Below are 16,752 nucleotides of genomic sequence, written 5' to 3' on the forward strand. Positions count from 1 at the left end.
AATGACATTGAGCATCAGCAAGATGCTTTAGGATGTCCAATGTCTATCACAAAATATATCATTGGATTGGTGTATGTTTACAGAGTGCAACAAATTATCTTTATGTTCACTATATGAGAAGTTTTTTTTTCTTCTTCAATAGGAAATCTTAAGATATAGATAAAATCCTATTTGATACCTAGATCACTATACAGCTGCATTAAGAATAAAGTCAGAAGACAGAACAAAAGAAAATAAAAAAAAATTACATAGCCTGTGTGGAGGGGCCAAGTCCCAAAATGCTACTTATAACAGATGCATCAGTGCAGTGTTTATCTTAAATCTTGATTGTAAAGCGTCTCCTATACGCAAGAAGCATATGGTTTACACAAAGTGCTATTGATTGGTGTGTGTAAAAAAAAAAAAAAATAAGTGTACAAAGCCTTTGTTCATACCCAGCCTGATAACGTAGTTGTGTTATACACTTTCCTTATTTCACAGATTAAGATTTCTTGAAGTTGTATGAGAAGTGGTACAGTTCTTTTTCCACAGCCATCAATAGGCCAGGTACCATTTGATGTTTCCCACCAAGATAAGGAGAGAAGACCACGTTTGGTATAGAGTCTTTCGATGCTGGATGTGGGGAAGGAATAGTCCTCAATAACCTAGTGTCTTCAAGGTTCCAAATTCGTGTGTAACAATCTTGGCCAACTGAAAACACAAAATAAAAAAAAATAAAAGTTTCATGGGATAGAGAGCAGAGACGTCATCTTACAGTGAGAGTAGGCACGGGCCATCCCAGCATATGTTGCACTGCCATTCTGCATTATTGCCAGTGGCCAGCCCCAACTATGGATCACCATCTCTAGTACAATCAATTTGCATCTTTAAGAACACGCCGGATGAAGTGATCCTTCAAGGCATTCTATAGAGTAATGAATACAAGGTTGTAAAACGTATACTATAGTTTCCTCTGAACCCTACCCACCCCAGCATGAAAAGGATAAAAAAAAAAAAAAACCTGATGTGTACTTACCCTTTTCCATCGATGAGCTCACTCTGTGGTCCATCTCCAACATGGGTGTGTGTCTGTAATGTGCATGCAAGAACGCATTGCAAGACTAAGGAGGACAGGGACACTGCAGCCAGACTACTTTAATGAGCTGCAGTGGTCTGGGTGCCTGTAGTGCCCCTTTAAATAACCAAGTCAATTAGACCGCTTTATTATGCAATATGTCCACATTTTTCAAAAGTCACTTGCTCTAAGAAAGTTTAACTTCTCACCTGCTAATAGTAATCCTTCATCTTCTTTTACATGTAGCGGCAACAGTGCATAGCTGTTATTATGACCCTCGTAGTGCTTTACCGGCCTCACGTTTCTTATGTCCCATAACTTGATCTGATGGAACGAAATGAAAGGAAGATGGTTTTAAGAGATAACATATAACCCATTATCTAATTTGTATGTAGCTTGGTTTTAGTAATGTGTGTTTAGTTACGTAAATACTTTTAGTGGGCCTTCGGTATTCTGCAGTGTATTAAGACTTTTACATTAACGTTCAGCTTTTTTTTTTTTTTTAATTCTTTATTTTGTTTGTGCATAGGATTAACAATAACTATATTACATTTTACGTCACAACAGAGCTTTTGTTTTTATTTTCAACAAGGAAATCAGTATGGATCAGTTTAGACCTGCACAGTTTTTAGTAAGTTATTCAAGCATAGCGTATCCGCTATAAGAGGGCAGTGATGGTGAGCACATTGTACAGTTAGTATATTCATTCGTGTAGCAGCTGAAGGTATTCTGAGTTTAGTACAGTATGATATAACATATTAACCAGGCTCAACGCAGTTATACTATGATTACAGAAGAAAACACGTGTGTCGTTAGTAGTTCCTATTTGACTAGCATACACTCGTTGGTTGACGACATTTGAGAATTTTCTGTGTGTTGGTGGGTCCTGGTGTGCGTGGGGGTGATATGGATTGTGCCCCTTAGCCCTGTAGGTGTGGTGTTGGGCATAGGGCCTAGGTGGTTCATACTTGGGTGTTCTCGTTTTTATTATTTGCGTGCCCTGCATGCCAGGTGGTTACGTACGTGGTACAAGTGAGTTTTATGACCCCTAACCAAAAGGGGGTGGGGAGGTGAGTAGTGATGGCCGCTGTGTGGGCCTTGTTTGCGGTGGTGGTCAGTGTAAGGTGTAGGCTAGCCTGGTGGGCGTGTCGACCTTCGGTGGGGGGAACGAACGTTGTGAAAACTGGGAGATGTAACAAAGACATTAGACATTCAAAAACTCTATTGTATTAACTAAACAAGTAGGTAAACGTTGCGCCTGTGCGCTGTTGGAGTCATGTGGCATCTATCGGGGCACCTCTTCCTCGGGGTGTGAAGGGGACAGTGCTTGTTGGGTCCCAGTTATGAGAGGTGGTGGGTGCATCACGTGTGCCAGGGAGCCCCAGTGCTTGAAGGAATGGTTCTGCCTCCTGTATGGAGGTGAGTTTGAGAGTGGTACCGTTTTGGTCCACTGCCAGGGCTTAAGGCACTGTCCAGCGGTACGTCACATTGGCGTAACTTAGGCGGCGGGTCACTGGGCCCAGGGATCTCCGCCACTGAAGGTCCTGGTAGAAAGTGAGACTGGCATTTTCAAAGTCTAGCGGTGTTTTTCCTCTTGTAGCAGCAATAATGTTGTTTCTATCCGCTAAGGTTTGGCACCGCAGGATCACGTCGCTCTTTGTTAGGGGAGGTACCGGACTTGGTTTACTGGTGCGAAAGATCCCTGCAAAGGTCAGCTTATTTGCCTGCGAGTGTGGTAGTAAGGTTGCAAAGAGGCGTCGGAGGTAGTGTGGTAATTCAGAGAGACTTACATCGTCGGAGATGCCTCTTATTTTTACATTGTTTCTGCGGCTTGTCTTCTGCCGCATCCAGTTTGTTAAGCAGGGCAGAATGGGAGGTTTGAAGTTGCAGTACTGTTTCTTTAAGGCCTCTCACCTATTGCTGCACGTCCAAAATGTCCTCCTCCGTGGTTTGCACGCGGTCTGTCACCGCCTGTACCTCGGTGCACATCAAGGCCATGTCCGCCGCGAACATCTGTTTCAGCTCTGCCAGGAGGTTCCGAATATCTAGTTTGGTGGCTGGGGTTAGTGCGTCGGGGGCCGGCTGCACGTCCACGTGTGACTGTGGGTCTATGATTACCCCTGATGGTTGCTCTGGTCCTGCTGAGCTGGTGTCCTGTTCAGGCATGGCGGCCATCTTTTGGGCCGTGGGGCGCTGCAGCATTGTGCTGATGTCCTGGTTGTTTGTGCCTCTGCCTGTAGCTGCTCATTGGGATCTCCGTCTCAGTGGGTGTTGTGGCGGCCGGGATCACCGCGTTGCGTAGCACTGTTTCAAGGGCCTCATATGCTGGGTAGGCCCTGACCTTGCGGTGTATTTTCTTGCCCGTCTGTGGGAATTGGAAGGGCATCGGTGTTTTCCTGACTGGGTCGGCTTGTCCGGCTCGGTTTGCCGTTGATTTTCCTCCGGTTTGGCCGGAGCTCTCACGATTTCCGTCCGCTCAGGTCTGTAGTTAAGCTCCGCCCCCATCTGAAGTTCAGCTTTTAGTAACATTATTTCTCCATATTTTCTTAAACCCATATTCAGATTTTGATCCATCTATGGTAGAGTAAGTTTAACTGTAACATGGACATCTGAGTGGAGATGGACATCTTGGAATGTCCTAGTTTTCAAACAAATATTGAAAATATATAAATAAAACAAAAATTAAAATGTTAAAAATGAAAAAAACACCTTGATGTTTCTTGAAAGAGCAGAAGATTAAAAAAAATTAAAATAATTATAAAGCAAGTTAACATCTGTTTGAAAACGACTAGGGTTGCTTAAACAGAAACAAAAGTGATTTAACTCCTAAATGGCAGAGAATTGTGCAATGAGACTGCAGGGGCAATTATCTATACACTAAAACTGCTTCATTAAGCTATGAGGTCTATAATGTCCCTTTAAAAGGCATTGTAAACAGTGCTGCAATACCCAAATTAATAATAAGCAGATTAGAAAACTAAGACCAGGGTGCGACTAAATTCCACCACCTGGCAGGCTTTGACAAAGAAAAAGAAAAAGATTGCTAACTAACTGAATAGAACACAGATTATTAATGCATACCTTTCCAGACATGTCAGACACCATCAGATAGTTTTCATCCTGAAGTAGACGCAAGGAGGAGATACTGCAACGATGGTGGAAAGAAATGGCTTTCTTCCAGCTAAATGGATTAGAAGGAAGACGAAGATCAACAGCAAAAACCTCTCCCGAACGACCGCCATTGTAGAGCAATCCCGACTGAAAAGTAAAATACAGCACAGGTTGGTCCAAGAGTCAGAGATGATGGTTAGAACTCTCTCGCAAATAGATGTAATGCATTGTGCTTGCCAAGAGCAATGCATACATCTTACACACATTCACCTTTCCTTTAGGAACGACTAAGTCATACATTGTGGAATTTACCTAGCACCTTGGTCATGCAGCAAGTCCATATTAACTACTTCATGCTGACATACTCTAAATTGTGGTGGTCCAAAAGTGGCAATTTTCTGAGATATAATTTTCCAGCATATCATGCTTAAAATCCCAATCATAACGAATGTAACCTGTGAATAACCATTTTGACGTTTCAATGTATAAATAAATGCATACCTGCGTGGCAAACTGTTGAGCAAGGACATCACTTTCGGTCTTAAATGCTTGTCTGAAGTTTTTAACTATATTAACGAGCAGTATCTGTTGCCGTAAACCTAAAGAAGATACAAGGGTTCAGAAAAAAAAAAAAAAAATAGCATTAAAGGGACACTATAGTCACCAAAACAACTTTAGCTTAATGAAGCAGTTTTGGTGTATAGATCATGCCCCTGCAGTATCATTGCTCAATTCTCTGCAATTTAGGAGTTAAATCACTTTGGTTATGCACCCTAGTCATACCTCCATGCATGTGACTTGCACAGCCTCCCTAAACACTTCCTGGAAAGAGTCATCTATATTTTATCCTTCCTTTTATTGCAAGTTCTGTTTCATTTATATTTACTTATCCCCTGCTATGTTAATAGATTGCTAGACCCTGCAAGAGCCTCCTGTATGCGATTAAAGTACAATTTACAGAGAAAGAGATAATGACCATTGGAAAATTCAAGTCAATATACAGGTTTAACAGTCAGTGGAGCAGAATAATACAGACCTACTGCATAGTTGTTCGTCTGATAGGGATAGTAACTCCACGCACAGGACCATGTGTTGGAAATTTTAACTTTGTAAAACAATTCAGGACGACCATCTGAAGATAAATAAAAACAATAATAAAACACGCGATCACACTTGACATTTTAGACATAATTGTCGGAGTTGCATGATTTTGCAAAGGTGTTTATTTTATACAGAATTTAAAAAGACCGTAATGATTCAACTCAAGTTCTTTTTCCTTAAATGAACAAAATGAACTGCCAAAAGGATTTACTTATATATATATTTTTTTGTAATTTATGTTTCTATTGAGCTGATCGCATATTCTATTTAAGCAAAGGAACCAGAAACAGGTACATATCGAGTAGAATTGTACATAGCAAAAAGAATCATGCAAATAGGCACATCGATAAACCACCTCATTTTATGGATTAAGAAAATTGCAACAGCATTGACAATTTACAAGTAAACATCAGCACATATACACATTCTTGTAACCACCATCGTAAGAACATCATGGCTACCACTAAGTGTTGAATGGCAAAAAAGTATGCTATACAGTAAAAGAAGAATTAGCGAAAAGTTAATATCGTGTGTGACCACCAGTGTGATACAAGACCTCTATGGAGGCTCACAAGGGTAAGTCTGGCACGGCCAGTTAATAAATAGGGAGCCTCACATCTGCTTTTTTTTTTTTGCTTAAACGGGGAGCGTAGCCTAGGGAAACATACAAAGAATTACATATTGTATGCAAAACAATAAAAGGAAACAAAAATGCAACTAAAATAAACTATCAACATGAGTGCAAAAGGCACATTGTAGAGTGTTACTTACTTAAAAAAAATGTTTTATCTCCTGCTCTGTAAATTGAACTTTAAAGATTCGCACACAGGAGCTCCTGCAGGGTCTAGCAAGTTATTAGCAGTGCAGGAAGAAAATCTAAATTAAACAGAATTTATCATCAAGGAAGTTTAAAAGTTAGATTACCCTTTACAGGAAGGGTTTAGAAAGGCAGTATAAGTCACATGCAGGGAGGTGTGACTAGGGCTATATAAACAAAGTGATTTACCTCCTAAGCGGCAGTGAGACTACAGGGCATGATCTGTACACCAAAACTCTATCATTACAGTTAAATATGTTTTGATGACTATATAGTGTCCCATTAATCCCATTTCAATGTGTTTTAAAAAAAAAAAAAAAAAAACAGGTTACATTTTAAACTATAGAAATGCAAGTTGCTACTTTGGATTCAATCAACCTTGAACGTAGAACATTAGCACATATTTCCTTTGTTGAGAAGGAAGTGGATATGGAAACACACACACGGTTTACCTGAGTTAGCTTCCATGTTTTTCAATAAACAAGCAGGGATGAGGCTAACACAACCCGGAGACTCTTGCTTTCCTTGGTGGCAAACTCTAGGCTGGCATTAAGGAACATAAGACATGGCAAGATAGAGCTTGCTTCCATCCCACCTCCAAGCAGGATAAAGTTCTCATGAGGTCTTCTTTACCAAACCTCTGGGAATCTGGATGAGTAAGAACTGCACTGATCGCACTACTCTGTTCCAATTTTTGTGCAGGAATTTAACAGTAAAAAAAAAAAAACTGATTTGTGTCAGCGGATTGTAGAGTGTACATCCTGATAGTTACAGTGCAGATGATCTCCTGAACCCTTTAATTCAGCCAGAAATCACGTAAAAGCAGCTTCTAGGGTTGGTACATGGAATGTTGTAGACATTCCACTGATGATTTGGAAGTATGAGAAGCCTGCCATACTACCCAGTATACAGTTTACTTTAATACATATCTACATACACAAACTGGGGGTTATTCCCTAAACAAGGATTTGAGGAGAATTGCTCAAATGGAAAAAAACAGCTGTCCAATTCAGTTATATTAGCCAAAATAGGCAATTCCCTTATCAGTTCCTCACAGTTACTGGTTTCGTTCACAACCCAACTGTTTGAAATGGCAGCACAAAGCACACGGCTAAGAAAATATAAAATGGTATCATGTACATGTAATACAACAAAAAAAAAAAAAAGATACAAAATATGAGAGTCAGTTGCTGTCATAGTTGCCCAACATGCTGCATTCACCTAAGGGGAAAGAAAAAACATTCAGTTTAGATATAATTACTTTGAAGGGAGAAGGAATTTACATTTATACTTTTCACGTATTTGCAGTTTTTTATCCATACTGTAAGATTGCAAAGTTGTGAGGCTTATGCTGGGCCTATATAGAACGCCGTACCTCTCCTGGCACACAATACGGTTTGGAAAAGCACATAGAAGATAACAATTCTGAAGATTATGCCTCTACTGCAATTCTGTGGTTGTAGAGAGGGGAAATCTGACAAGTAAACGGACATAATAAAGACAAGAGGAGGAGGCCCTGCTCAAACAAGCTTATAATCTATACATCAAAAGGTACACAAGGTATTTTCCTGAAAAAAAAACAACATAAAATGCATATGGCTAGATCAGAGTCCTAGTAAAAGATAGCAGGCTAGACTCACATGATATCTGTACTGGGAGAAGAGACTTTGCTCTTCCTCTAATGGAGACCCATGTGTTTTAGAGACTAGAAATCAGGGCCTGACAACTAGTAGATTCTCTGTAGTTCCTGGTTGCTTATGACATTGTTCATCAACATGGTCTTCTGGCTCTGCACAACCAAAACCCTCTTATACTATTGGAATAATGGCACATCTTCTTCAATCAACTGACCACAGAAAGGTTATCAATACACATGGTTATCTACCTTCTGATTGGCAAAATATGGAGTATCGTAACTCTTCACAGTTGGCGACTCCTTCCACAAACCATTTAAACTCAAGAGTCCAAATTTGCAGAAACCGTTATCTGCATCATTTACCGTAAACACACTCTTGTAGTTTGAGTCTGCCTAAAGAAAAAAAAATAAAATTATATAGAATATATGAAAAATAAAATTAAATCTAAAAATCCACACCTTTTTAAATCAAAGAGTGCACCCCAAATTTCTTTCCTGGCACCTGATACCCTTTCCTCCCTCCTGCTGCCTTAGTGATTAGTTAATTAATCCATTGTGCGGCACCTCAACTGTTGAGATAAAAATTTAAAATAAATATATATAATAAAAAAAAAAAAAGGGATGAAAGTGTGAAAGTGTCTATGAGAGAATCATTAGATTTTGATTTTCTGGTCTTCTGACTAATATAATAGGACTTGCGAGTGCCGCTAGCCATCTAAGCAGTGCAGCAATGTGTTATTCTATTTACTAACAAACTTATCAAATACAGAAGGACCTAGGCTAGATTATACACCAATCTGTCAATTTGCCACAACCCCAGCAGTGAAAACACTCCCAACCCCCCACATTTTTTTTCTTTTAAATTACACCTTTTAACTTACCAACATTAATTCAAATGGATGCTGCCCAGTCTCAACACCCTCCTCTGGGCAGTCGATGTGCACCTTTCTACTCATCATACAGCTCATTTTCAACTCGTGCATACGTCTGCAAGTGTAGGAAAATAGAATCAACCAATTTGCAGTGTGTTCCAATCAGCAAAACGCTAGGCACTCACATTGTATATTTGCATGTCCACAGGGCACAAGAAGAATATAAAGCCACAGAGTCTAACAAATGTAATAGTACATTTGTTAGTTCTTGGCCTATATACATTCTGTTGCTTCCTCCAAATGTAGGTCCCCTGTTTAAGAGCAGTGTGATGTCAGCTGCTGACTTGACTCCCGCCAACAGCCAATCACTATCTGCTTCTCTGTATAGTGTATGAACGCTGTGCTAAGGGAAAAGGGGGCAGATAATAAGAAGACAGTGATTGGCTGGGGTTAGAGTCATCACAGCAATGATGATGATGATGATGATGCCGATCTCTCATTGGCTGAAATAGGAATACTTTCTAAAAAGAGGAGGCATGAATAAGGGGAAATGCTGCAAAATTAATTAAACCTCCCCAAAACAACAACAACAACAACCCTAAAAAAAACAAAAAAAAAAAAACACTTGAAATGTGAACATGGAGAAATTTTTTTGGATGGTTAAGTGAACACCACTTCAGAGCTTCAATGTTGCTGAGAGTTTACTTTTAAACACCAAATAGACACTGATCTTCCGTACTGGACTCACCGGCAGTATGTAGTTGAAGGTATCATTCCAACACTTCTTTTCAACACAAGCATTGATGCGTTCAATCCAGGCCTGGTTGATTTCTGGGTAGAAAAAAAAAAAAGAGAAGAAGTTGGAAAGAAAGGAAATTGGTTTGACATAATACAAGGGTGGGAGGTAAAAATCAAACACATATTCTACATTCCTCTGACACTTAAACTGTTCCTTTAAATGGGGGACAGTCAGTCAATCTTAGAGACCATGTTTCAGACAATGTTTAACAGAAACATAACCCATGAAAGCTTGTAGATCTACGTTATCGACGAATACGTACAATCCTATTTTCCTCTTCTTTGAGCATCTTCAGTCTCTCCAGCTCCATCTGCTTTCGCTGGAGCATCTCTTTTGTAAGAGGGTTGCAATTGTTGTGTCCAGGGAGCATCCGAAAGTAGCGATTCTTTTCTGGGTCATAGTAAAATCCCGGGAGTTCTATAAAAAAATAAAAAATAATAAAATAACCCAGAAAGTAGCAGTTATCACTTTGCAATACTTAAAAGGAACACACAAAGAAACAACAACAACAACAAAAAACCCAAACAAACAAAAATCATACCTTTTATGAATAATGAGCTACCGATTGGCTTAGAGCATCAGCAGAACGCACTAGCCAATGAGGGGCGCCCCTGCCCAGCAGCACTCCGCACATCCTGAAACTCAGTTTCAGAAGCCAGATACTGTTGGGGACCTGGAGATCTGGCACTAGAGGCAGCCTTTGGGGTTAAACCATACGTGAATGGTTAACCTATTAAGACAAGAAAGCCCCTGAGGGCCTCTTGGCACCGTAAGAACTTTAAGACTGGATGCCAATTTATAGTACTGTACTCCATGTAACATCCATCTTTACGGAATGGATTTATTTAAACCTGTTCATGGATACTAGGAGACAAAGTGTGAGATACATAGCTGTCCCCTAATCCCTAAACAGGACACGGTTCGTTGTATAATAACATAGGCTGAAAAGAGACTTGTGTCCATCAAGTTGAGACTTACTTTTTGTTGATGATCTAAAAGAATGCAAAAAACCCAGTCTGAAGCACTTCCAATTGTGCAACAAACTAGGAAAAAAATCCTTCTTGACCCCAGAAAGGCAGTCAGATATCTCCATGGATCCAGACGCGATTCCCCACTAATTAGAAATTATATCCCTGTATATTAAGTATTTATCCAACTGCTATTTAAATACATGGGGCAGCAATATTCAGGGTGTTGTTCAACAGCTGAGGTGTTTCCAACTAAAACAATTTCTAATACCTCTACTTAAAAAATGCTGCTCTTTTATTTAGGTGATAAATTAAAATGTCAATTTAAAATCCACAGGGCTTACCTGGGACAGATGATGATGATGACGACGATGAGGATGATGCTGCTGCTGCACTACTGGATGAAGAGCACCCTGCGTTACTTGTCTGAGCAGAAACAGAATCTGAAGGTCTAGAGAAGGGGGTAAAAAACAAACAAACCAAGAACTACATAGGATTTACATATATTTACATTTTCAGCTGAGACATATCTGAATGCGTATTTTGCTACAGACAGAATTCCAGACTCACTTTGGAGTTTATCCCAAACAGGTAGATTCAGTTGGTTGTTACAGCCACGGTGAAGGCCAAAAAGAGCCAAAACAATTCCATTGTACTTTTACCACTGGAGATTAAAGGGTTATTCTAAACACCATCATAGCTTTGCTTGATTGCAAGGTTGGTAGTTCATACAGCACCCTCTCAGTTCTGTCTTTGGCTTAGAACTGTAGCAACTACAGCTTCTCAGTCATACGCACTACCTGGGTTGTGCTCTGGCTCTTTCGAGGAGAGACAGTCGGACCACAGACTGTGGCTATGATGAATAATACACATAACTTGGTTAACGGAACAGTGAGTAGAGTGAAGCCTAATCTGGAAGGAGCTGTAGCATGGCTGCAACCAGTTTAGAAAGCAGTTCCACTGTATAAATGGTGAGTGGAACTGCTCTTTTAGAATAAAAATGACTTATCCCTTATTTAGCTCATGATCAGGGTGGAGATACTCCTTGCCATTAAAATGGCCCCCGTAAGGGGATCCGGTAATGATACAGTTAGATTTCTGGCATAGATACAATTTGTGCGCTCATACTTTTCTCTGACTACCGTCCACCCCAAATAGGATCTGTTAACACTCCAAATATTGTAGCTTGGATGCCATGTATATTTATCTATGGACTCAGTATAAGTTGCATACTGGATATCTATGCAAGTCATATTTAGATACTGTGCCATTCCATCCACAGGCAAGGTGTGGATGGAGTCGAACGCTGTGTTGTAGCTCCCACATCTGATATGGGGATTACCGCAATGTACAATTTCAGCTGTGTTCGCAACATAAAGCTTATCTAACCTTACTCACACCTCGATTTTATTTAGTGTGAGTAAGGTTACCCCTACATTATGTTATATAGTATAATACTTATCCCATAAGTTCTGTATCGTGCAATGGAATTACAGTCTCTTCTTAGTTATGGAGGTGTCTGCCTCTAGCTGTGTGTAGATCCACTAAAAATGCAAGGTAAGGGAACCTTAAAAATTAAAGATTTTTTTCTCTATCATACGTTTTTTTTTGGGGTGGGGTGGGGGGAGGGGGGGAGGGGGGTTTAATATATTAAAGCATTACAAAATTGATGGTCAACGCACCCTATAGTTTTTACTACCATATTGTCAATACCACTGCTATTTTTATTTTCTATTATATAAAAAGATAGCTGAAATTGAGGACAAGTTATTAATTGTGGGATTACAACTGTATAAATATATTCCATGTCAATGGATGTGTACAAAAGAGATTTTTAACCCAACCTTCAAATTATCCAACAGTTTAAGATTAAAGGACTAACACAGTGTGCACAAAGGGACCATAAAAAAAAATTCACTCACTTGACAAACTTTGAAACCATTTTAGAGAACCTGATCTAGAGATTTAAATGGATTCTGAAAAAAGCTACTGATCTGACAGTAAAAGAAAGCATCTTTGCCCGGCTGGTACAAATAAAGCACTAAGATGACATACTAAAATGAGAAAATAATTCACTCAACTTTACCTTCTATGTTGATATGGTCTTCTCCTCTTCCAATTCGTTCTTTTGGGGCCCATTGCCTCTGCCCAGTGAGCTCACGTAACTTGTTCACCTGGTGATCAAACATAACGAAATAAAGCCGTAGCTCTTCTGGCTCAAACGATCTTGCTTACAGGACCCACACACACAGTGAACAACTGACAGGACCCCCCCCCCCCCCCCCCACACACACACAGTGAACAACTGACAGGACCCCCCCTCCCCCCCCCCCACACACACACACACAGAGCAACTGACAGGACCCCCCACACACAGTGAGCAACTGACAGGACCCCCACACACAGTGAGCAACTGACAGGACCCCCACACACAGTGAGCAACTGACAGGACCCCCACACACAGTGAGCAACTGACAGGACCGCCACACACAGTGAGCAACTGACAGGACCCCCCCACACACACAGTGAGCAACTGACAGGACCCCCCCACACCCCCCCCACACACACAGTGAACAACTGACAGGACCCCCACACACACAGTGAACAACTGACAGGACCCCCACACACAGTGAGCAACTGACAGGACCCCCCCCACACACACAGTGAACAACCGACAGGACCCCCCCCACACACAGTGAACAACCGACAGGACCCCCCCCCACACACAGTGAACAACCGACAGGACCCCCCCCCACACACAGTGAACAACCGACAGGACCCCCCCCCACACACAGTGAACAACCGACAGGACCCCCCCCCACACACAGTGAACAACCGACAGGACCCCCCCCCACACACAGTGAACAACCGACCGGACCCCCCCCACACACAGTGAACAACCGACCGGACCCGCCCCCACACACAGTGAACAACCGACCGGACCCCCCCCCACACACAGTGAACAACCGACCGGACCCCCCCCCACACACAGTGAACAACCGACCGGACCCCCCCCCACACACAGTGAACAACCGACCGGACCCCCCCCCACACACAGTGAACAACCGACCGGACCCCCCCCCACACACAGTGAACAACCGACCGGACCCCCCCCACACACAGTGAACAACCGACCGGACCCCCCCACACACACAGTGAACAACCGACCGGACCCCCCCACACACACAGTGAACAACCGACCGGACCCCCCCACACACACAGTGAACAACCGACCGGACCCCCCCACACACACAGTGAACAACCGACCGGACCCCCCCACACACACAGTGAACAACCGACCGGACCCCCCCACACACACAGTGAACAACCGACCGGACCCCCCCACACACACAGTGAACAACCGACCGGACCCCCCCACACACACAGTGAACAACCGACCGGACCCCCCCACACACACAGTGAACAACCGACCGGACCCCCCCACACACACAGTGAACAACCGACCGGACCCCCCCACACACACAGTGAACAACCGACCGGACCCCCCCACACACACAGTGAACAACCGACCGGACCCCCCCACACACACAGTGAACAACCGACCGGACCCCCCCACACACACAGTGAACAACCGACCGGACCCCCCCACACACACAGTGAACAACCGACCGGACCCCCCCACACACACAGTGAACAACCGACCGGACCCCCCCACACACACAGTGAACAACCGACCGGACCCCCCCACACACACAGTGAACAACCGACCGGACCCCCCCACACACACAGTGAACAACCGACCGGACCCCCCCACACACACAGTGAACAACCGACCGGACCCCCCCACACACACAGTGAACAACCGACCGGACCCCCCCACACACACAGTGAACAACCGACCGGACCCCCCCACACACACAGTGAACAACCGACCGGACCCCCCCACACACACAGTGAACAACCGACCGGACCCCCCCACACACACAGTGAACAACCGACCGGACCCCCCCACACACACAGTGAACAACCGACCGGACCCCCCCACACACACAGTGAACAACCGACCGGACCCCCCCACACACACAGTGAACAACCGACCGGACCCCCCCACACACACAGTGAACAACCGACCGGACCCCCCCCACACACAGTGAACAACCGACCGGACCCCCCCACACACAGTGAACAACCGACCGGACCCCCCCACACACAGTGAACAACCGACAGGACCCCCCACACACACAGTGAACAACTGACAGGACCCCCCCCCCCCCCCACACACACACAGTGAACAACTGACAGGACCCCCCCCCACACACACACAGTGAACAACTGACAGGACCCCCCCCCCCCCCACAGTGAACAACTGACAGGACCCCCCCCACACACACACAGTGAACAACTGACAGAACCCCCCCCCCCCACACACACAGTGAACAACTGACAGAACCCCCCCCCCCACACACACAGTGAACAACTGACAGGACCCCCCCCCCCCCCCCACACACACACAGTGAACAACTGACAGGACCCCCCCCCCCCACACACACAGTGAACAACTGACAGGACCCCCCCCCACACACACAGTGAACAACTGACAGGACCCCCCCCCCCCACACACACAGTGAACAACTGACAGGACCCCCCCCCCACACACACACACACAGTGAACAACTGACAGGACCCCCCCCCCACACACACACAGTGAACAACTGACAGGACCCCCCCCCCACACACACACAGTGAACAACTGACAGGACCCCCCCCCCACACACACACAGTGAACAACTGACAGGACCCCCCCCCCACACACACACAGTGAACAACTGACAGGACCCCCCCCCCACACACACACAGTGAACAACTGACAGGACCCCCCCCCCCACACACACAGTGAACAACTGACAGGACCCCCCCCCACACACACACGTGAACAACTGACAGGACCCCCCCCCCCCACACACACACAGTGAACAACTGACAGGACCACCCCCCCCCCCACACACACAGTGAACAACTGACAGGACCCCCCCCCACACACACACAGTGAACAACTGACAGGACCCCCCCCCCCCCACACACACAGTGAACAACTGACAGGACCCCCCCCCCACACACACAGTGAACAACTGACAGGACCCCCCACCCCCACCCCCACAGTGAACAACTGACAGGACCCCCCCCCCACACACACAGTGAACAACTGACAGGACCCCCCACCCCCACCCCCACAGTGAACAACTGACAGGACCCCCCACCCCCACCCCCACAGTGAACAACTGACAGGACCCCCCCCCCCACACACAGTGAACAACTGACAGGACCCCCCCCCCCCACACACACACAGTGAACAACTGACAGGACCCCCCCCCCCACACACACACAGTGAACAACTGACAGGACCCCCCCCCCCACACACACAGTGAACAACTGACAGGACCCCCCCCCCCACACACACAGTGAACAACTGACAGGACCCCCCCCCCCACACACACACAGTGAACAACTGACAGGACCCCCCCCACACACACACACAGTGAACAACTGACAGGACCCCCCCACACACACAGTGAACAACTGACAGGACCCCCCCCCCCCCCCCACACACACACACAGTAAACAACTGACAGGACCCCCCCACACACACACAGTGAACAACTGACAGGACCCCCCCCCACACACACACACACACACAGTGAACAACTGACAGGACCCCCCCACGCGCACACACACAGTGAACAACTGACAGGACCCCCTCCCCCCACACACAGTGAGCAACTTACAGGACACACACGCACACAGTGTGACAGAACACGGTGAATACTTACCAGAGAACTCAGAACAGGAACACATGGAGGACCACTCGCAGAGGAAACACAACAACACGTGGACACATCGACGATACGGGGACAATATGCATCCAAGAGTGGACACCTCCTCCCGTCAGACGCACCAGCAGCGACCTCTAGCGGAGGGGAGACTAGCGCGTCCTATTGACCTTACATGACCCTTGTACAGGATGGTAAGGATAGGTGACGACGCCATGAGGATCCATATAGCACTCTGCAGGTGGCCCAGGGCCAGGAGGATGGACTAGTGGCCACTACATTACCTTCTATGGGAGCCTCTTACAGTGAGTTAGATTGCGAAGGTGGAAATAATGTGACCACGTACTGTGTGTAATGCTAATCATTATTAGGATATTCACTCAAAAAATCCCAAGTTATTTAGTGATTTAACTCTGAATTAACATCTGAATAGCAAAACTGAGGTAAAATGGGCTGATATGGGACTATTCTATTTATTTCAGCTGTTTTAGCATCTGTTTTGCAATTCAGATTTTAATTTGCTGTGTTTTCAATTTGACCTAAAATCTGAATTTCACTTATGAAGTATTCCTTTAGCTTAGACAAAGGAAGCCATGTGGGTATTT

The 16,752-nt window shown here is 44.7% G+C and overlaps 1 protein-coding gene across 1 annotated transcript; it reads right to left on the bottom strand.

Annotated features, from left to right (window-relative positions):
* Positions 1 to 438: 438 nt before the first annotated feature.
* DCAF4 (DDB1 and CUL4 associated factor 4) lies at positions 439 to 16,239 on the bottom strand. Its single transcript, XM_063439777.1, has 14 exons — positions 16,148 to 16,239; positions 12,445 to 12,532; positions 10,703 to 10,809; positions 9,653 to 9,807; positions 9,340 to 9,422; positions 8,601 to 8,706; positions 7,969 to 8,112; positions 7,255 to 7,304; positions 6,536 to 6,621; positions 5,202 to 5,297; positions 4,667 to 4,764; positions 4,136 to 4,312; positions 1,264 to 1,378; positions 439 to 690 (listed from the first exon to the last, which is right to left on the bottom strand). Exons 2-14 carry the CDS (start codon positions 12,495 to 12,497, stop codon positions 482 to 484), a joined length of 1,479 nt encoding a protein of 492 aa, XP_063295847.1. The 5' UTR covers positions 12,498 to 12,532; positions 16,148 to 16,239; the 3' UTR covers positions 439 to 481.
* Positions 16,240 to 16,752: the final 513 nt, after the last annotated feature.

Source organism: Pelobates fuscus, chromosome 13 (genome assembly GCF_036172605.1).
Source record: "Pelobates fuscus isolate aPelFus1 chromosome 13, aPelFus1.pri, whole genome shotgun sequence".
Taxonomy (NCBI): domain Eukaryota; kingdom Metazoa; phylum Chordata; class Amphibia; order Anura; family Pelobatidae; genus Pelobates; species Pelobates fuscus.